This window comes from Bos mutus, chromosome 5 (genome assembly GCF_027580195.1).
Source record: "Bos mutus isolate GX-2022 chromosome 5, NWIPB_WYAK_1.1, whole genome shotgun sequence".
Classification (NCBI taxonomy): domain Eukaryota; kingdom Metazoa; phylum Chordata; class Mammalia; order Artiodactyla; family Bovidae; genus Bos; species Bos mutus.
Window position 1 is genome coordinate 38,051,567 of NC_091621.1, and position 16,701 is coordinate 38,068,267.

At 34.6% G+C, this 16,701-nt stretch overlaps 1 protein-coding gene across 1 annotated transcript in view; it reads left to right on the forward strand.

Moving 5' to 3' along the window:
* Positions 1-16,701, forward strand: part of ARID2 (AT-rich interaction domain 2) — a 208,334-nt gene that overhangs the window by 105,217 nt on the left and 86,416 nt on the right. The window contains exons 4-5 of the mRNA XM_005907871.3: positions 10,180-10,313; positions 15,587-15,805. Of these exons, the coding sequence (XP_005907933.2) occupies positions 10,180-10,313; positions 15,587-15,805 (353 nt within the window). The remainder of the gene's footprint in view (positions 1-10,179; positions 10,314-15,586; positions 15,806-16,701) is intronic.

The window sequence follows — 16,701 nt, forward strand, 5'->3', positions numbered from 1 at the left end:
TAGAGCCAGACATCCTGGAATGTGAAGTCAAGTCAGCCTTAGGAAGCATCACTACGAACAAAGCTAGTGGAAGTGATGGAATTCCAGTTGAGCTATTTCAAATCCTAAAAGATGATGCTGTGAAAGTGCTACACTCAATATGCCAGCAAATCTGGAAAACTCAGCAGTGGCCACAGGACTGGAAAAGGTCCATTTTCATTCCAATCCCAAAGAAAGGCAATGCTAAAGAAGGCTCAAAGTACCACACAATTACACTCATCTCACATGCTAGTAAAGTAATGCTCAAAATTCTCCACACCAGGCTTCAGCAATACGTGAACCGTGAACTTCTAGATGTTCAAGCTGGTTATAGAAAAGGCAGAGGAACCAGAGATCAAATTGCCAACATCGGCTAGATCATCGAAAAAGCAAGAGAGTTCCAGAAAAACATCTATTTCTGCTTTATTGACTATGCCAAAGTCTTTGACTGTGTGGATCACAAGAAACTGTGGAAAATTCTGAAAGAGAAGGGAATACCAGACCACCTGACCTGCCTCTTGAGAAACCTATATGCAGGTCAGGAAGCAACAGTTAGAACTGGACCTGGAAAAACAGACTGGTTCCAAATAGGAAAAGGAGTTCGTCAAGGCTGTATATTGTCACCTTGCTTATTTAATTTCTGTGCAGAGTACATCAGGAGAAACGCTGGGCTGGAAGAAGTACAAGCTGGAATCAAGATTGCTGGGGGAAATATCAATAACCTCAGATATGCAGATGACACCACCCTTATGGCAGAAAGTGAAAAGGAACTAAAAAGCCTCTGGATGAAAGTGAAAGAGGACGGTGAAAAAGCTGGCTTAAAGCTCAACATTCAGAAAACGAAGATCATGGCATCTGGTTTCATCACTTCATGGGAAATAGATGGGGAAACAGTGGAAACAGTGTCAGACTTTATTTCTGGGGGCTCCAGAATCACTGCAGATGGTGATTCCAGCCATGAAATTAAAAGATGCTTACTCCTTGGAAGGAAAGTTATGACCAACCTAGATAGCATATTCAAAAGCAGAGACATTCTGAAGGCTGCGTTTTCACCTTGCTAATAGTTTCCTTTGTTGTGCAGAAGCTTTTAAGTTTAATTAGGTCCCATTTGTTTATTTTTGCTTTTATTTCCAATATTCTGGGAGGTGGGTCATAGAGGATGCTGCTGTGATGTATGTCGGAGAGTGTTTTGCCTATGTTCTCCTCTAGGAGTTTTATAGTTTCTGGTCTTATGTTTAGATCTTTAATCCATTTTGAGTTTATTTTTGTGTAAGGTGTTAGAAAGTGTTCTAGTTTCATTCTTTTACAAGTGGTTGACCAGTTTTCCCAGCACCACTTGTTAAAGAGATTGTCTTTAATCCATTGTATATTCTTGCCTCCTTTGTCAAAGATAAGGTGTCCATAGGTGTGTGGATTTATCTCTGGGCTTTCTATTTTGTTCCATTGACCAATATTTCTGTCTTTGTGCCAGTCCCATACTGTCTTGATAACTGCGGCTTTGTAATAGAGCCTGAAGTCAGGTAGGTTGATTCCACCAGTTCCATTCTTCTTTCTCAAGATAGCTTTGGCTATTCGAGGTTTTTTGTATTTCCATACAAATTGTGAAATTATTTGTTCTAGCTCTGTGAAGAATACCGTTGGTAGCTTGATAGGGATTGCATTGAATCTATAAATTGCTTTGGGTAGTATACTCAGTTTCACTATATTGATTCTTCCAATCCATGAACATGGTATATTTCTCCATCTATTAGTGTCCTCTTTGATTTCTTTCACCAGTGTTTTATAGTTTTCTATATATAGGTCTTTAGTTTCTTTAGGTAGATATATTCCTAAGTATTTTATTCTTTCTGTTGCAATGGTGAATGGAATTGTTTGCTTAATTTCTCTTTCTGTTTTCTCATTATTAGTGTATAGGAATGCAAGGGACTTTTGTGTGTTGATTTTATATCCTGCAACTTTACTATAATCATTGATTAGTTCTAGTAATTTTCTGGTGGATTCTTTAGGGTTTTCTATATAGAGGATCATGTCATCTGCAAACAGAGTTTTACTTCTTCTTTTCCAATTTGGATTCCTTTTATTTCTTCTTCTGCTCTGATTGCTGTGGCCAAAACTTCCAAAACTATGTTGAATAGTAGTGGTGAGAGTGGGCACCCTTGTCTTGTTCCTGACTTTAGAGGAAATGCTAAAGTCATCTGAAGGAAAGCCTTCAGAATGGGAGAAAATAATAGCAAATGAAGCAACGGACAAACAACTAATCTCAAAAATATACAAGCAACTCCTACAGCTCAAGTCCAGAAAAATAAATGACCCAATCAAAAAATGGGCCAAAGAACTAAATAGACATTTCTCCAAAGAAGACATACAGATGGCTAACAAACACATGAAAAGATGCTCAACATCACTCTATCAGAGAAATGCAAATCAAAACCACTATGAGGTACCATTTCACATCAGTCAGAATGGCTGCGATCCAAAAGTCTACAAGCAATAAATGCTGGAGAGGGTGTGGAGAAAAGGGAACTCTCTTACACTGTTGGTGGGAATGCAAACTAGTACAGCCACTATGGAGAACAGTGTGGAGATTCCTTAAAAAACTAGAAATAGAACTGCGAACAGTGTGGAGATTCCTTAAAAAACTAGAAATAGAACTGCCTTATGATCCAGCAATCCCACTGCTGGGCATACACACTGAGGAAACCAGAAGGGAAAGAGACACGTGTACCCCAATGTTCATCGCAGCACTGTTTATAATAGCCAGGACATGGAAGCAACCTAGATGCCCATCAGCAGATGAATGGATAAGAAAGCTGTGGTACATATACACAATGGAGTATTACTCAGCCATTAAAAAGAATACATTTGAATCAGTTCTAATGAGATGGATGAAAGTGGAACCTATTATACAAAGTGAAGTAAGCCAGAAAGAAAAACACCAATACAGTATACTAACGCATATATATGGAATTTAGAAAGATGGTAACAATAACCCTGTGTACGAGACTGTAAAAGATTACAGACACCGATGTATAGATCAGTCTTATGGACTCTGTGGGAGAGGGAGAGGGTGGGGAGATTTGGGAGAATAGCATTGAAATATGTATAATATCATGTATGAAACGAGTTGCCAGTCCAGGTTCGATGCACGGTACTGGATGCTTGGGGCTGGTGCACTGGGACGACCCAGAGGGAGGGTAGGGGAGGGAGGAGGAAGCAGGGTTCAGGATGGGGAACACGGGTATACCTGTGGCGGATTCATTTCGATATTTGGCAAAACTAATACAATATTGTAAAATTTAAAAATAAAATAAAATTAAAAACAAAACAAAACAAAAAACCTAGTAGGGCTATGGAAATGTGAATCTTTTTGCCATTTATTGCCACAATAATACAGATAATATTTTGGGTTTGTTGTAATAAAGCAACATAAACAGACAAAAAAAACCGAAAAAAACAAAAGCAGAGACATTACTTTGCCATCAAAGGTCCGTCTAGTCAAGGCTATGGTTTTTCCAGTAGTCATGTATGGATGTGAGAGTTGGACTGTCAAGAAAACTGAGCGCTGAAGAATTGATGCTTTTGAACTGTGGTGTTGGAGAAGACTCTTGAGAGTCCCTTGGACTGCAAGGACATCCAACCAATCCATTCTAAAGGAGATCAGCCCTGGGATTTCTTTGGAAGGACTGATGCTGAAGCTGAAGCTCCAATACTGTGGCCACCTGATGTGAAGAGTTGACTCATTGGAAAAGACTGATGCTGGGAGGGATCGGGGGCAGGAGGAGAAGGGGACAACAGAGGATGAGATGGCTGGATGGCATCACCAACTCAATGGACGTGAGTTTGAGTGAACTCTGGGAGTTGGTGATGGACAGGGAGGCCTGGCGTGCTGAAATTCATGGGGTCGCGAAGAGTCGGACATGACTGAGTGACTGAACTGAACTGAACTCAACTGAATAGTTTGAAGCCATGTGTGTGTTTTCTTATTGTCTTTCTCTCCTGAGGGATAAATCCTAGCTTATTTTCTGGGTTATAATTAATATCTGGCTTTTCTTTTTTTTCTCTTACTTGTCTATTGCTAAAAAAAAATTTAATTTTTTGCTTATGATCTTTATATAAGTGGAATTAAATTAGTATTATTCTGAAATGATTTAACATTTTGTTGTTGGCTATTTTCATTGATCCGTGTTAGTTAACTAATTTTTACTAGCATATCATATTTCACTATATCAATATGCCACAGTATTTTTCTTCATACTATCCTTTGTGAATATTTTAGTTGTTTTCATTTTTGTCTAGTGCATATGCCTAAGAATATAATTGCTACATCACAAGATATTCTTCCTCTTCTCCTTTTCTCTGCATATTACATACATTAATGTGTTTATTTCTCTCTCGTTATTTGCAAAGTAACAATCTTGACTTTAATTTGATTGTTAAACAGTTGTAGAAATACTCCCAAGAACATATTTCCCTTAATATTAACTATGAGAATAAACTCATTTGATTACTCTTACTGTGTAAATAAGACACAATAGAATAATCAAAGGAGTAGGGTCATTCTGGATATTTCTAGGAATTATCTTTATCTTTGGAGCTTGCATATATCATCAATATATGTCTGATTGTTTTTTCTTTTCATTAATTTTTGCCTGATGATCCTTGCACCCTGACACCCCGGGACCTTTATGATATACCCAGTAAGCATTTTTTAACCTACAGAAATTCTTCTGTTATCTGAATGATAATGCTTCTGTTCACTGTATTCTGGTCTTTGCTTCAGGACTACTATTTCCCCCCGTGTTTGGCTTCCTGTTAGCATGCATGTTTCATTTTTATCCACCCCACTGTTTTCATCCTTTCCGTCTCTTCAAGAAGCCATTTCTCAAGCATGCCGTCTACATTACTGAGGTGACTTTTACATTGTCATGTCTACTTTTTCATTGTCCACTTTGCAGGGATAATCCTGGGCAAAGAAATGTCGTTCATTACTTTGCTGGTTTGCAAGTCAGTATTCTTGATTTTTGTGCTGGGATGTTTGATCTTGAAAGTTCCTTGTATGCCACATCAATAGAGGTCCCATTACCTGATTGTATCAGTCTTTTCATGCTAGTGCTTCTGATAGGTGCTCCACATCCCTGGATCTTTGGGTTCATTTTGACAAGCTTCAAGGTGAAGTTGAAAGGACTTTGCTTCTTTTGACAGCCACTGAATTCAGTTCAACTTTTCTTAAACAGTTGTCATTCTGATCCCATTATCAGATACACTCTCATATTTTATTGATCCTTAGTGGCTAAAGGAATTCCCAGTTGAATTTGCCTTTTTATGTGTTTTGGTTTAAGATATCCTCTACTTTCCATTAGACCATCTTACTGTCTCAAGAATTGTTTTGCAAGTTAGTCTTATAAATCCTTGAAGTTGCTTTTAATGAATCAGAATTTCTGAAAGTTTTCTAAGTTAGAAATTATGCAGTATCCCTCAATTTTTAGTCTTTAACGTTCATTACAATTGGATTTAAGGAAAGATTAATATGCATTCCTTGAATTATCATCTTTCCCATAAATATTTCAAAAAGTTTTATATAAAAACTTTTATATAAATATTATATATTTTTATATAATTATTACATATATTTTTAATTTTTAAGAATTCTACCAAAATATTTATAAATAAAGTTATGAGATACCTGGAAATTGCTTTAAAATAATTTGGAAAGTGTTGTGAAGATGGTAATTGTGTTATAGATGAAACAAGGTTGACTGTGAATTTTTTCTTTCTTTTTTTTTTACTATGAATTTTGATATCCGCTGATGGGTACTGTTGTAGTAGTTTCTCTACTTTTATGTAAAATCATAAAGTTATTTTTAATTTTCCAAGGGTTAAATTTCTTTGAATTGATTGCAGTTAGAGAATGTGCCTTATACAGTATTTAATCTTAAATTTATTGTGGTTTCCTATGTGACTTGGCATATGATTAGTTTAATAATTTTTGTGGAGATTTGAAAAGAAAATCATTGTGTATCTAATAAATCAGTCTTATTGGTGATTATATTTAAATCTTCTGTGAACTAATTTTTTGTGTACTTAATCTATCAGATACTACAGGAGGCTAAATTTTTCTTCATTCATAACTGTACTGCCTATGTTATTTGATGGTGTCTTGAAAGGACTCTTCCTCCCTCTGTATTGGTCCTACATATTAAACTTTTTAATTGAATAGTGCCATTTAAAATAATTCTTATATTATGCTAAATGTTCACATTTGCCTTCATCCTTTAAATCTGTCATGTATGGCATAGGATCCACCACAAGTAAACTAGGGCCAAGTTGAAAAAAGAAGATGCAATTCACCCCACTTGTCTGTATGTAATGTTGAACTCAGGAACCTCGTTTTCTGTGTCGACTGTTGAGAGAGTAACTGCCATCTGGATTCCAATATTTTACTAGTCTTGAGTCAAAATGTCATGTATTAGGTAGATTACTGAAGGAGGTCTGTAAATACCTGTTTGATTAAAATATATCAACTATTCAAAGCAGTGTAATCGACTTGGAGAAGAAAGAGAAATGTGTAGTGTAATTTTTGTAGTTAAATGAGTGAACACTGTATATATGTCAGTGTATGAGCTCAGGGTCATGTTAGAGAATTATATCTGAAGACCTAGATTTTGAAATGTAACTTTGTATTTTAGCTGTTTTCTCTTGTCTATTAATTTAGTTTTTAGAAGTATAGCTCTTTGAAAACCAAAAAAGGACTTTATGCTTAATAATTGAGAGAGACAAGAATCAGAACTGGATGCCAAACCCTCTGTTGAACTATGAAAGGTCGAGTCTCAGTTGGAAATGTTTAATCATGAATGAGAACAAGTGCTGACGCTCAAGCCAGGGAAATAAAATTTCAAAAAGTATAACAATTTGCCTAAGCCATAAATTTCTGGAGATTGGAATTATGTAAAGAATCCGTTTGGAGGAATAGAGTTAGAAGAGTCAAGGGACCAGAAGTCATATATTTTAAAAATTGTATGAAAATTTGAATTACAGAGGGGTTTATGTATATAGCATATACTGTTTATTACTAGTACTTGTGGTGTTTCAGTCACTCCATTTTGCTTATGCTCCATTTTGAGTGTTTCAGAAAGGAAAAGGTATTTATGGTTTTTCTTTACTAGTAACGTTTTCTCCCCAAGTTTTAAATCTACTACATTCAATTATGGAATTCCCAGGTAAAGAACCTGCCTGCCGTTGCAGAAGACATAAGAGACGTGGGTCTATCCCTGGGTTGGGAAGATCCCCTGGAGAAGGGCATGGCAACCCACTCCAGTATTGTTGCCTGGAGAATCCCATGGACAGAGGAGAACACCAGGCTGCAATCCAGAAGAATTGCAGTAGTGTGTGACTACTGCAGTGGCTTCGCATTCGAATACACTTAACAATGAATAACGGATTTATAAAGAGCGTCTTAAACATATTGTTAGTATAACGTTTTGATTTTAAAATTTTACTTTTTCATTGTTATTTTGATTTTATTTAAATGATGTTAGTTAAGAAAAATTATCTTTAACTTGGTTTTAACCATTCCACAGTGAGCTCAATTCTGAAAGAACGTACTTTGTAAAATACCTCTATCGCTACTATTGCCTGCATTATTTCATGTAATGTAGATAAACCCTCATTTGCAGAAAATGTCACATGATTTTTGAGCAGTTGTGTTCAAATTTGGGTAGACTCTTCTTTTGATGATTTTGGCATTAGAAATTCAAAAAGGATAGGTTTGATTTATGACTTATACATAAGTCTATGCTAGAGAGAGACTGTCTCTTTTTAATCATATTTTTGTTTTGATTTATATTCTTTGGCTGTAAATTTTATCTGCTAGGGTACATCACCAGGATCAGGGTGAAATATATGCAGCTGTATACTGTCCTCAGTGCTCAAGGGTTATATGTGGGCATATGTCTCTGCTTTTGTATCTCTGGCAGTGGAGAAAAGTGTTGGGTTCATTAGCTGTCAAGCTACCATTTAGGAAAGAGTTCCTTGCTCAAGTTGAGCTTATATGGAGAACTTAGAAGGAATTGAAACGGGCAATTTACTTCCTTTTTACTCTCCAAGATGTGAATTGTTGTGCCTTGGAAAGCTGGAAGGGAAAAATGAAGAATTATGATGAGTATCCTTGCTATTAGTTTTTATACCTAAATTTACAGCTTTCATTCATCCTACCTTGAAAGTTACAATTTGCTACTAAAAACACAGCAATACTTCTGAGATCATTGATACCCCTCTCCCTCATCTCAGCTATCTGTTAACTATAAAAGCAAAGGGTTTTTAAATAGTGACTAATGGACTTAATACCTGCCTGGTTCAGGAATGATGGAAAGACTGACCTATAAAATGATCACATCTAGAACTTCACTATGATATTTTTCAGCTTGCTTCTTATGAAGTATAGTAACAAGTTCATTAGGTACAGTATTGTGTTTGACAGGGGTTTGACCAGTTGCTTCCCTATTTAAAAACCTTTCTTGTGGGAATCTTATTATAAACTGGTAGGTGATGATAGATTATCAATTTGGATATTTAATTCTAATTAATATTAAGAAGATTGACTATACCCAGTGATGGTGATATTGTGGGAAACACAGGAACAGTCTTATAAGTTGGTCAAAATATTTTGGGCACATCACTTTGAGTGAGGATTTGGTCGTATTTCCTATTTAAAGTGATCATACCATTTCCACTGTCTATGGAGAGGAAAATATTCAAACAAGTGCTGAGATTAAGCTAATTGCTGCATGGCCTGTAATAGCAAAAAACAAAACTGCTGCTGTTGCTGCTAAGTCATTTCAGTCATGTCCGACTCTGTGCGACCCCATAGACGGCAGCCCACCAGACTCCGCCGTCCTTGGGATTCTCCAGGCAAGAACACTGGAGTGGGTTGCCATTTCCTTCTCCAGTGCATGAAAGTGAAAAGTGAAAGTGAAGTCGCTCAGTCGTGTCCGACTCTTAGCGACGCCATGAACTGCAGCCCACCAGGCTCCTCCATCCATGGGATTTTCCAGGCAAGAGTACTGGAGTGGGGTGCCATTGCCTTCTCCGAAAAACAAAACTGAACATACCTAAATACGACACCAGCAATCTAGTTAAAATTATGATATATCAGTCAGAGCATATATTATACAGCTGTTAAAAATGACTGAGGTACGGCTGCGCAGGAGCAGGGCAGGGTAATTGAGTCCGAGAGAAAAAGAGGACCCAGAGACCAGGAGGGCCCTCCTTTGGAAGGTCAAGCCGTGCCTGGCGGGTTGAGAGGCCAGTTGCCTTCTGGGAGCTGGACACAACCCTCTCCCCAATCTAGAGTTGTGCAGTGGAGGCCTTTTCTCCTAGATTGAATGTGAAACTAGGCAATAAGATGCCCTTCCCATCTGGGAGATAAGGTTACAGAGACCTCTCCCATAGTTTATCATTGTTGCATTGATGATTATTATTATTATTAATTATTATTATTTTATGTCATGTGCATCTGTCCTCTCTCCTATTCTCTTTCTGACATTCCAGACCAGGCCCCTTCCTAGTCCTGGGGCTGATTGAGTCTAGAACCCTTCGTTAGTGTGAAAATGTGTGTCATGTACAGAGTGACAATAGAAATAAATGTTTGGTTTCTTGTGATCAAAAAAAAAAAAAAGACTGAGGTAGTACTCTATGTATTGACCTGCAGGATCTCTAAAATCTGTTGTTAAAATAGGCACAAAAAATATACTGAAGGCACATGTGATAAGTGAGATGGGGAGGCCAGGGACTCTTCTCACTTTTACATTGTTGTTACAATGACCATGTATAATTTGTTTTAATCAGTAAATAAAATGTGCTGTTATTTATTTACATGTAGTTGTCCTTTGATAGTCTTTACTTTTATATTTTTATTTGTACAGTAGTTTGGTCTTTTCTAGGCATTTAAAAGCACTTTTAGAACTATTACATTGAGTTTGTCTCCAATATTACTACTGAAGTGACTATTCCACTAATATAAGAAGTTTGTGGTATCTTGTTAATATTATTGTTATTTTTAAATTTAGGGCCTCTAGAAAAAGAAAACAGATCTGTGTGGTAGGAGTTAAAATATACAACATGAATCTATTTTTAAATCTCTGCTGTGCTGTTTTTCTGTTTCAGTTACCTAGAAAAGTACGAGAAAGTTCATCATTTTGGGGAGGATGATGATGAGGTACCACCAGGCAATCCCAAACCACAGCTTCCTATTGGTGCAATTCCATCTTCCTACAATTACCAGCAACACAGTGTGTCAGGTAAATATCACTGGAAAATGAAAAAGGCATAGGTACACAGTTTTGAGTTCAAATAGAAATCATCCCATGAATTGAATTGGTCCCTTATTTTGCACATGAAAATACTGAGAGCCTTGGGTTACTGCAGCTTCTAGAAATCAGCATGTCACTGGTATAAGGACCCTGTCTGTCACAGCCTACATGGAAGACTTTAGTTGCAGGAATTTTTAGATTTACAAATATACGTACACTTTCAAATGAAATTTGTTTTTTTTTAATTTGGTTAAAGATCAGTTTAACCTAAATTGTCATTAAAACGAGAAGAGGAATGTCCTGTTAGAATTAAGGAAGCCAAAAAATACTCATAGCATCTACTAGATTTTTTACAATTCCTGGCATTCCCAGCACCAGAATTTCTCAGAAATGTTTCTTACTATGTTTCAACTGTTTTCCTGCCATGGTACCAGGGACTTAAGATTTTTTCATTCAAGTCATTCCTATAATGGTTATAGAGGAATCTGCAGCTAAAAAGAACAAGACTCAAGTTGGAAATAGTCAGGTTGAGAGTCTAATGAAGAGGTTCTCGAGGCAGTGTTGATGAGATTTCCAGTGTTTGTGGCTCCAGAAGGTGATGACTAGGAAGAGAGCTCTGAAGAGATAAGCAGGTCTTTTCTTTATTCACCAATATTTGGCCTGAAAAAGAGGAGATAATATCTTTTTCAAGAGGATAGTCTTTATAAAAATATACAGATATCTTGATCTTTATTATTATTCACTGGTACTAATACTGATCTTTTAGGTAATCCTTAGGTTTAAGCTCTCTCATTTGTGCCAGTATCACTGATTTAAAGTTTTCATGGTCTATTTTCAAGTTTCCTCCATGTTGAATTTGACCCTATTTCTTTTCCAATCAGTAATAGCTGAGGAAACAGAATTTCCTAGAATCTGTGATTTTCAGTAGAAGAGACTTCATCTGATGATTTTGCATAACTGAGGCTTGGGGGAGGGGTTGTAGCAGTGGTGAGTGCAAACCAAATCTACCTTTATTTTTAACAAGAAGTTATCACCTCAGGAACCAATGTTAAAGGACAACATTTTTAGTCATCGTGTAAAAGATCTTGCTTACCGTTTAAGCTGGTTAAATAAAATGAGGTGGTTTGTTAGGTAATATGCTTCCCATTTTTAGGAAGAGCTAATGACCATTATTTAATTCAAGGATGTTATAGAGGCTGTTCCTATACTGAATGAGACCTGGTACTGTAACCTTTAAGACCGTTTTGTAACTCTGTGTTACTGCTACATTATAGCAACAACAGAACTGTCTATTCTTATAGGTTAAATAGAGCTTGGTGTGTATTACACTTCTCAAACTAACCCATTTCAATATTAGATCTAGTTTAAAATGAAATTTTTTTCTGGATCTCCCCCCACCCCCCCCCTTCCCTGATTTAAGCATGATTTACTTCAAGAAAGAAGATACTGCTGGTATTTCCGAAGTCTATTGAAAGTCATTGCTAGAACTTTGCAGTTTTTAAAGGAATGATAGAATTCTTAATCTGGTGTTATAATAACTAACTCCTTTCTGATATGCTGTCATATGCCTGCCTTTTGTTATTTAAGGAGAATCTGAGCAGTTATATAACATATGTAGCATGTTTGACAGAATCAGGATTGGGGACTGATAAGAAATAGAAATTACTGGGGAACATCAGACTACAGTATATCTGATTCATACTGAAAAGAGGTGGTGTTTCAGGGCAGCATTTATGAATTTGAAGGTGCTTTTTATTATCCCAGAAGGAGCCATAGCAACATTATGACAGTGTTCTAAAAATCAACATGACTATCAATATATAAAACAAATCCTTCATCAATGATTCTTTTCAAATGCCATTAAGGAAATATAGTAAGCTTCATAGCTGTCAGTGTGTATGTGTGTGCATATTTAAATAAACACCAAAGTAAAATTACATAGTGGTAGATTAAAAGCCTTAGGATATTTTAGGTAGAACATTTAAAAGATTTGTGTCTACATCTTTGATCATATAGCATTACTCTCCTTGTAGGTTTGGATTGATGTATTTGGATACATGTATTTATCTAGAGATGCTTACATTTAAAAAAGCTATTGTAAAACAATACTTTGAAAGGTAATATGGTAAATTTAAATTGGCATTTAGTATGAAGTACAATTCTACTCATAATTGTCATAATAGAATATTGTACATTGATAGAATATGGAACGAAAATTTTATAAGGCTATTGACTCCTTTTGCCCAGTGACTTTAAGCAGCCAAATATGTATTAGGTACATTTTGCTTTGAATTTTAGAATTATTAAACTTTGGCATCAAAATATGGTGATTTTTGTCATTTATTTGCATAATTGTGCACATTTTTCCTTGCCATGAGGACCTAATCTTTTGGTTTTCTTCTTTATTCTTTCTTCCTTGGTATTGATTTGGATACAGTCAGTTCTGCAGAATTGTACTGTAGATTACTAAGAACTTTTTGTTCATCTTCTCTTTCCCTTTAAAATTAAAAAATTAATTTCTAAATTAAAATTTTTAAATTCGTTTGCAGTATCTTTAGTAGAAAAATTCTGAAAGGTGAAACTGACACATGACAAACACATTGAAATTAATAGTATTGTAGAATTTAAGAGCTAGCTAGGATTTTAGCGATCATTTAATCCAATTTAATCATTTTGGCCAAAGGAGGCCAAGCACACTATCCATTTACATTTTTGTTACTTAAATTTGGAAAAGCTTTATACAGGAAGATTTATTATTTTGATTTTATCAGTTGTATTAATATTTGAGCAAAGATTTTCCTTTACATGTCCTGTATTACAGATGCTTGAACTACAACAATCACTGCCAGTATCAATGAAAAGAATGCACTGTATGATATTTGTAATATAAACAACATTCCAGGCACAATTCTCCCTTTCCTCTAAACTGATTACCTCAGATTCAGTTAAATTTGTCAGCAGTGATATGTTTGTATAGACATTGTGTGAAGAACATTGAAAATTCCCAATCTCATTCCTGTTATAAAATTGTACCTATTCAAACATACCTCCTTGGGGATGGGAAGGGATGCTCTTAAAATCTTGTAAGCATTTCTCTTATATTATATTCCTAAGAAGGAATCTTTACCAAACATCATATAGTTAAAGGACTTTTCATAATTATCATATTAATTTATTTTATTTTAATTGGAGATGTCTTTTGGCAAAGTCATTCATGTAAGGATGTATTGAGTTGAGTATAATGGTGGCATCTGTTATTCTTCAGTAGCAAACAGACCAATTCCAAGATCATATTGAAAGCACAACAAGACTGTGACAGATGTTGAATTATGGGTTCCAGATTTTTATTTCTATTGGAAATTTGCCTGAAAATTTTGTGGAATCTAAAGACTTAACTATTGCTGAAACTTGGCATCTCATGATCAGTTCCAATGTGCAATAAATACCAAAATGTATTTCTATGTTCACAGAAGTCATGTTACATTTTCCCAAGATATTTATGTTATATATGAGAAATGTTCAACCTTAAATATTATAAAGAATCTATGTCAATTCATTTATAATTATATTGTGATACTTAAGGAGAAATTCCTAGAATATTTTAATATTGAAGAGGTGTCTCTTCAAATATCTGTTGGGAAGTGAAGTTTCTTACCTACATGATTTTCTTCTGTGGAATGTTGTGACAATAGATTCCTACTTGCATTCCATTTAGTGACATTCTTAAAAGATTTTTTTTCAAATCCATATTTGCTGAAATGTTTTGTGTAGCAGTTTTCTAACTCTTGTTTCTTTCCTTTTCCCATTACACTAGTTAGATCTTGTATGATAAATGTATTAGGGGTATATGTCTTAGGACATAGCTGCCAAGGCCTAAATTGCACCAGTTTAGAGTCAGTAATTATAAAAATACAACATTTTCTAATATATGTATTATGATTATATATTAGTTTTCTGTAATCCTATCTTCAAAGTTTTAAAAATGTTTCAATTCTCCTACATAAAATTTTAGTTAGGAAAAGATTTGTTAGAACACGAAAGTTTGAACTGTAAAGGTAAAAATTTATAAATCAGACTTCATCACAATTAAACCTTCTGTTTTTTGAAGACATTGTTGAGAAAATGAAAAGGGAAACCACTCACTATCTGGAAGAAAATATTTACAAAACAAATATTAGATAAGTGGCTCATATTCAGAATATTTTAAACTGACAGTACCAAGTGCTGACAAGGATGCACACGAGCACCAAGAAGTTTCATGCATCACTGATGAAAAGACAAGATATTACAGCTAATTTGGAGAACTTTTACAGTTTCTAAACAAAGTTAAACATACATTTTATATGACCGAGCAATCCAAGAGAAATGAAGAAATATGTCTGCACTAAGTCCTGTGTGTGAATGTTATTAGCAACTGTATTCAGAAGTGCTAAAAACTGGAAACAGTCCAGATGTTCTTCAGCTAGGGAGTGGATAAACAAATTGTGTTATAGCCATAATATAACAATTAAGACATACAACCCATCGCAATAAAAAAGAACCAATTACTGATACATACGTTAAAATGGGTATCAACCTCAACATCATTTTGCTAAATGAAAATAAATCAGACACAAAAATATAAGTATTGTGTGATTCTTTTTATTTGGCATTTTGAAATAAAGTAGATCAATGGTTGTTTATGGATAAAGGGGGACACATCAACTACTAAGGAGCATAAAGAAGCTTCTTTGGGATGATAGAAATACTCCCTTATCTCCATTGCAATTGTGGTTAAAAGACTTTCAGAACTCCTAGAACTGTAGAACTGAAAGCATGAACTTTACATTTTAGTTAAATGTCAAAAAAAATCTTACCTGAAAAAGTAATAATCCTCCCAAAACTGGGTAAAGAAGGTAGGCAATGTGTTTTGAAACATGATGTTGTTAAAAATTCTAAAGGAACCAGGCTTTCTGGCTTATAGTACTTAAAAAATCAGAAAAAGTTCCTTGAAATGCAAGAATAAAAAGTGTAGATTAGGTATATTAAAATAATGATACAATAGTTTGGCAATGATATCAAAGAGAATATATGTATTTCTTGTATATTAATACTTTTTGAGGAGTGTAATTTTCACAAGTTCAAAAACTGGACTCTAAACTTCTACTCAGTTTGTATTTTATAAAAGAAAGCAAACTTCTATCCTGTATTTAGAAGATATTAACCAAAAATGATTTCTCATCCTTGATATACTTAACAGTGTTGTTTTTTGTCTTTGTTAGATTATCTCCGTCAGAGTTATGGGCTATCTATGGACTTCAATTCGCCAAATGATTACAATAAACTGGTGCTTTCACTGTTATCTGGACTCCCAAACGAAGTGGACTTTGCTATTAATGTATGCACTCTCCTGTCAAATGAAAGCAAACATGTCATGCAACTTGAAAAAGACCCTAAAATCATCACATTATTACTTGCTAATGCCGGGGTGTTTGACGACAGTAAGTTTTAGGTTTAATGTATTATATAATCATTCTGTTAAAGGTGTGTTTAGATTTTTTTGAAAGGTTTTTAAGGAAAATATTTTCATTAGTCAATATAATAGCATTCTTTATTTGCTTTTGTTATATTAAATGTATCATTTAAAATAATGAATGTCTGGATTTTTTAACCTTATATATTTGAATAGATTAGATATTTAACCTCATTAGAGCTTTCAAAATTAAAATGCTGCATTTTTCTTAGAATAAATGTGGGTTTGTTGATTTGAAATTGTTTGATGCAAACTTTTGATAGAAAAAACTAGACCTGTAAGAAATTGTTTTCTGATGTCTATTTCTGCAGGTGTATAGTTAAATTTTTTAACTAAATAGTTTAGGTCAATGCATTTGAAAATTTGCTGCATAATAATCAAAATAAGGATTATCAAATATTTCATAGTTTTACTTGTAGGATTTTCTAGTTGTAGGTTTTTGTAGATCAGGTTCTTTGTTTTCTGTGAAATTATCTCAAATCTGGATTACTCTTCAGACCAAATTGCACAATTCTATAATTGTAGTTTAATAGGACTTTAAAAAATAGGTTTTGAAATTTTTTCCTGCTCGTAGTTTGTCCTTTTAAAATATCTATGTCAGCTGAATGTTATTGATAGAAAGTTTCTTCTTGCTTCTCAATCCTCCTTCTACCCCAGCAACCATTGTAACTTCTTTTGCCAGAAGTTTATTCTATTAATAGATTACAGTATTGATACATTTTGCAATTATTTTATCATATAGGAAATTATATAGAATAGTCTGAGAATTTCTTGTAATATTTCATAGGTATATGAGTATTTTTGTGTTTATCTTTAAGTAGCAGTATGTTTGCAAATAAGTTCATTTTTCTGTAATTTTCAAGC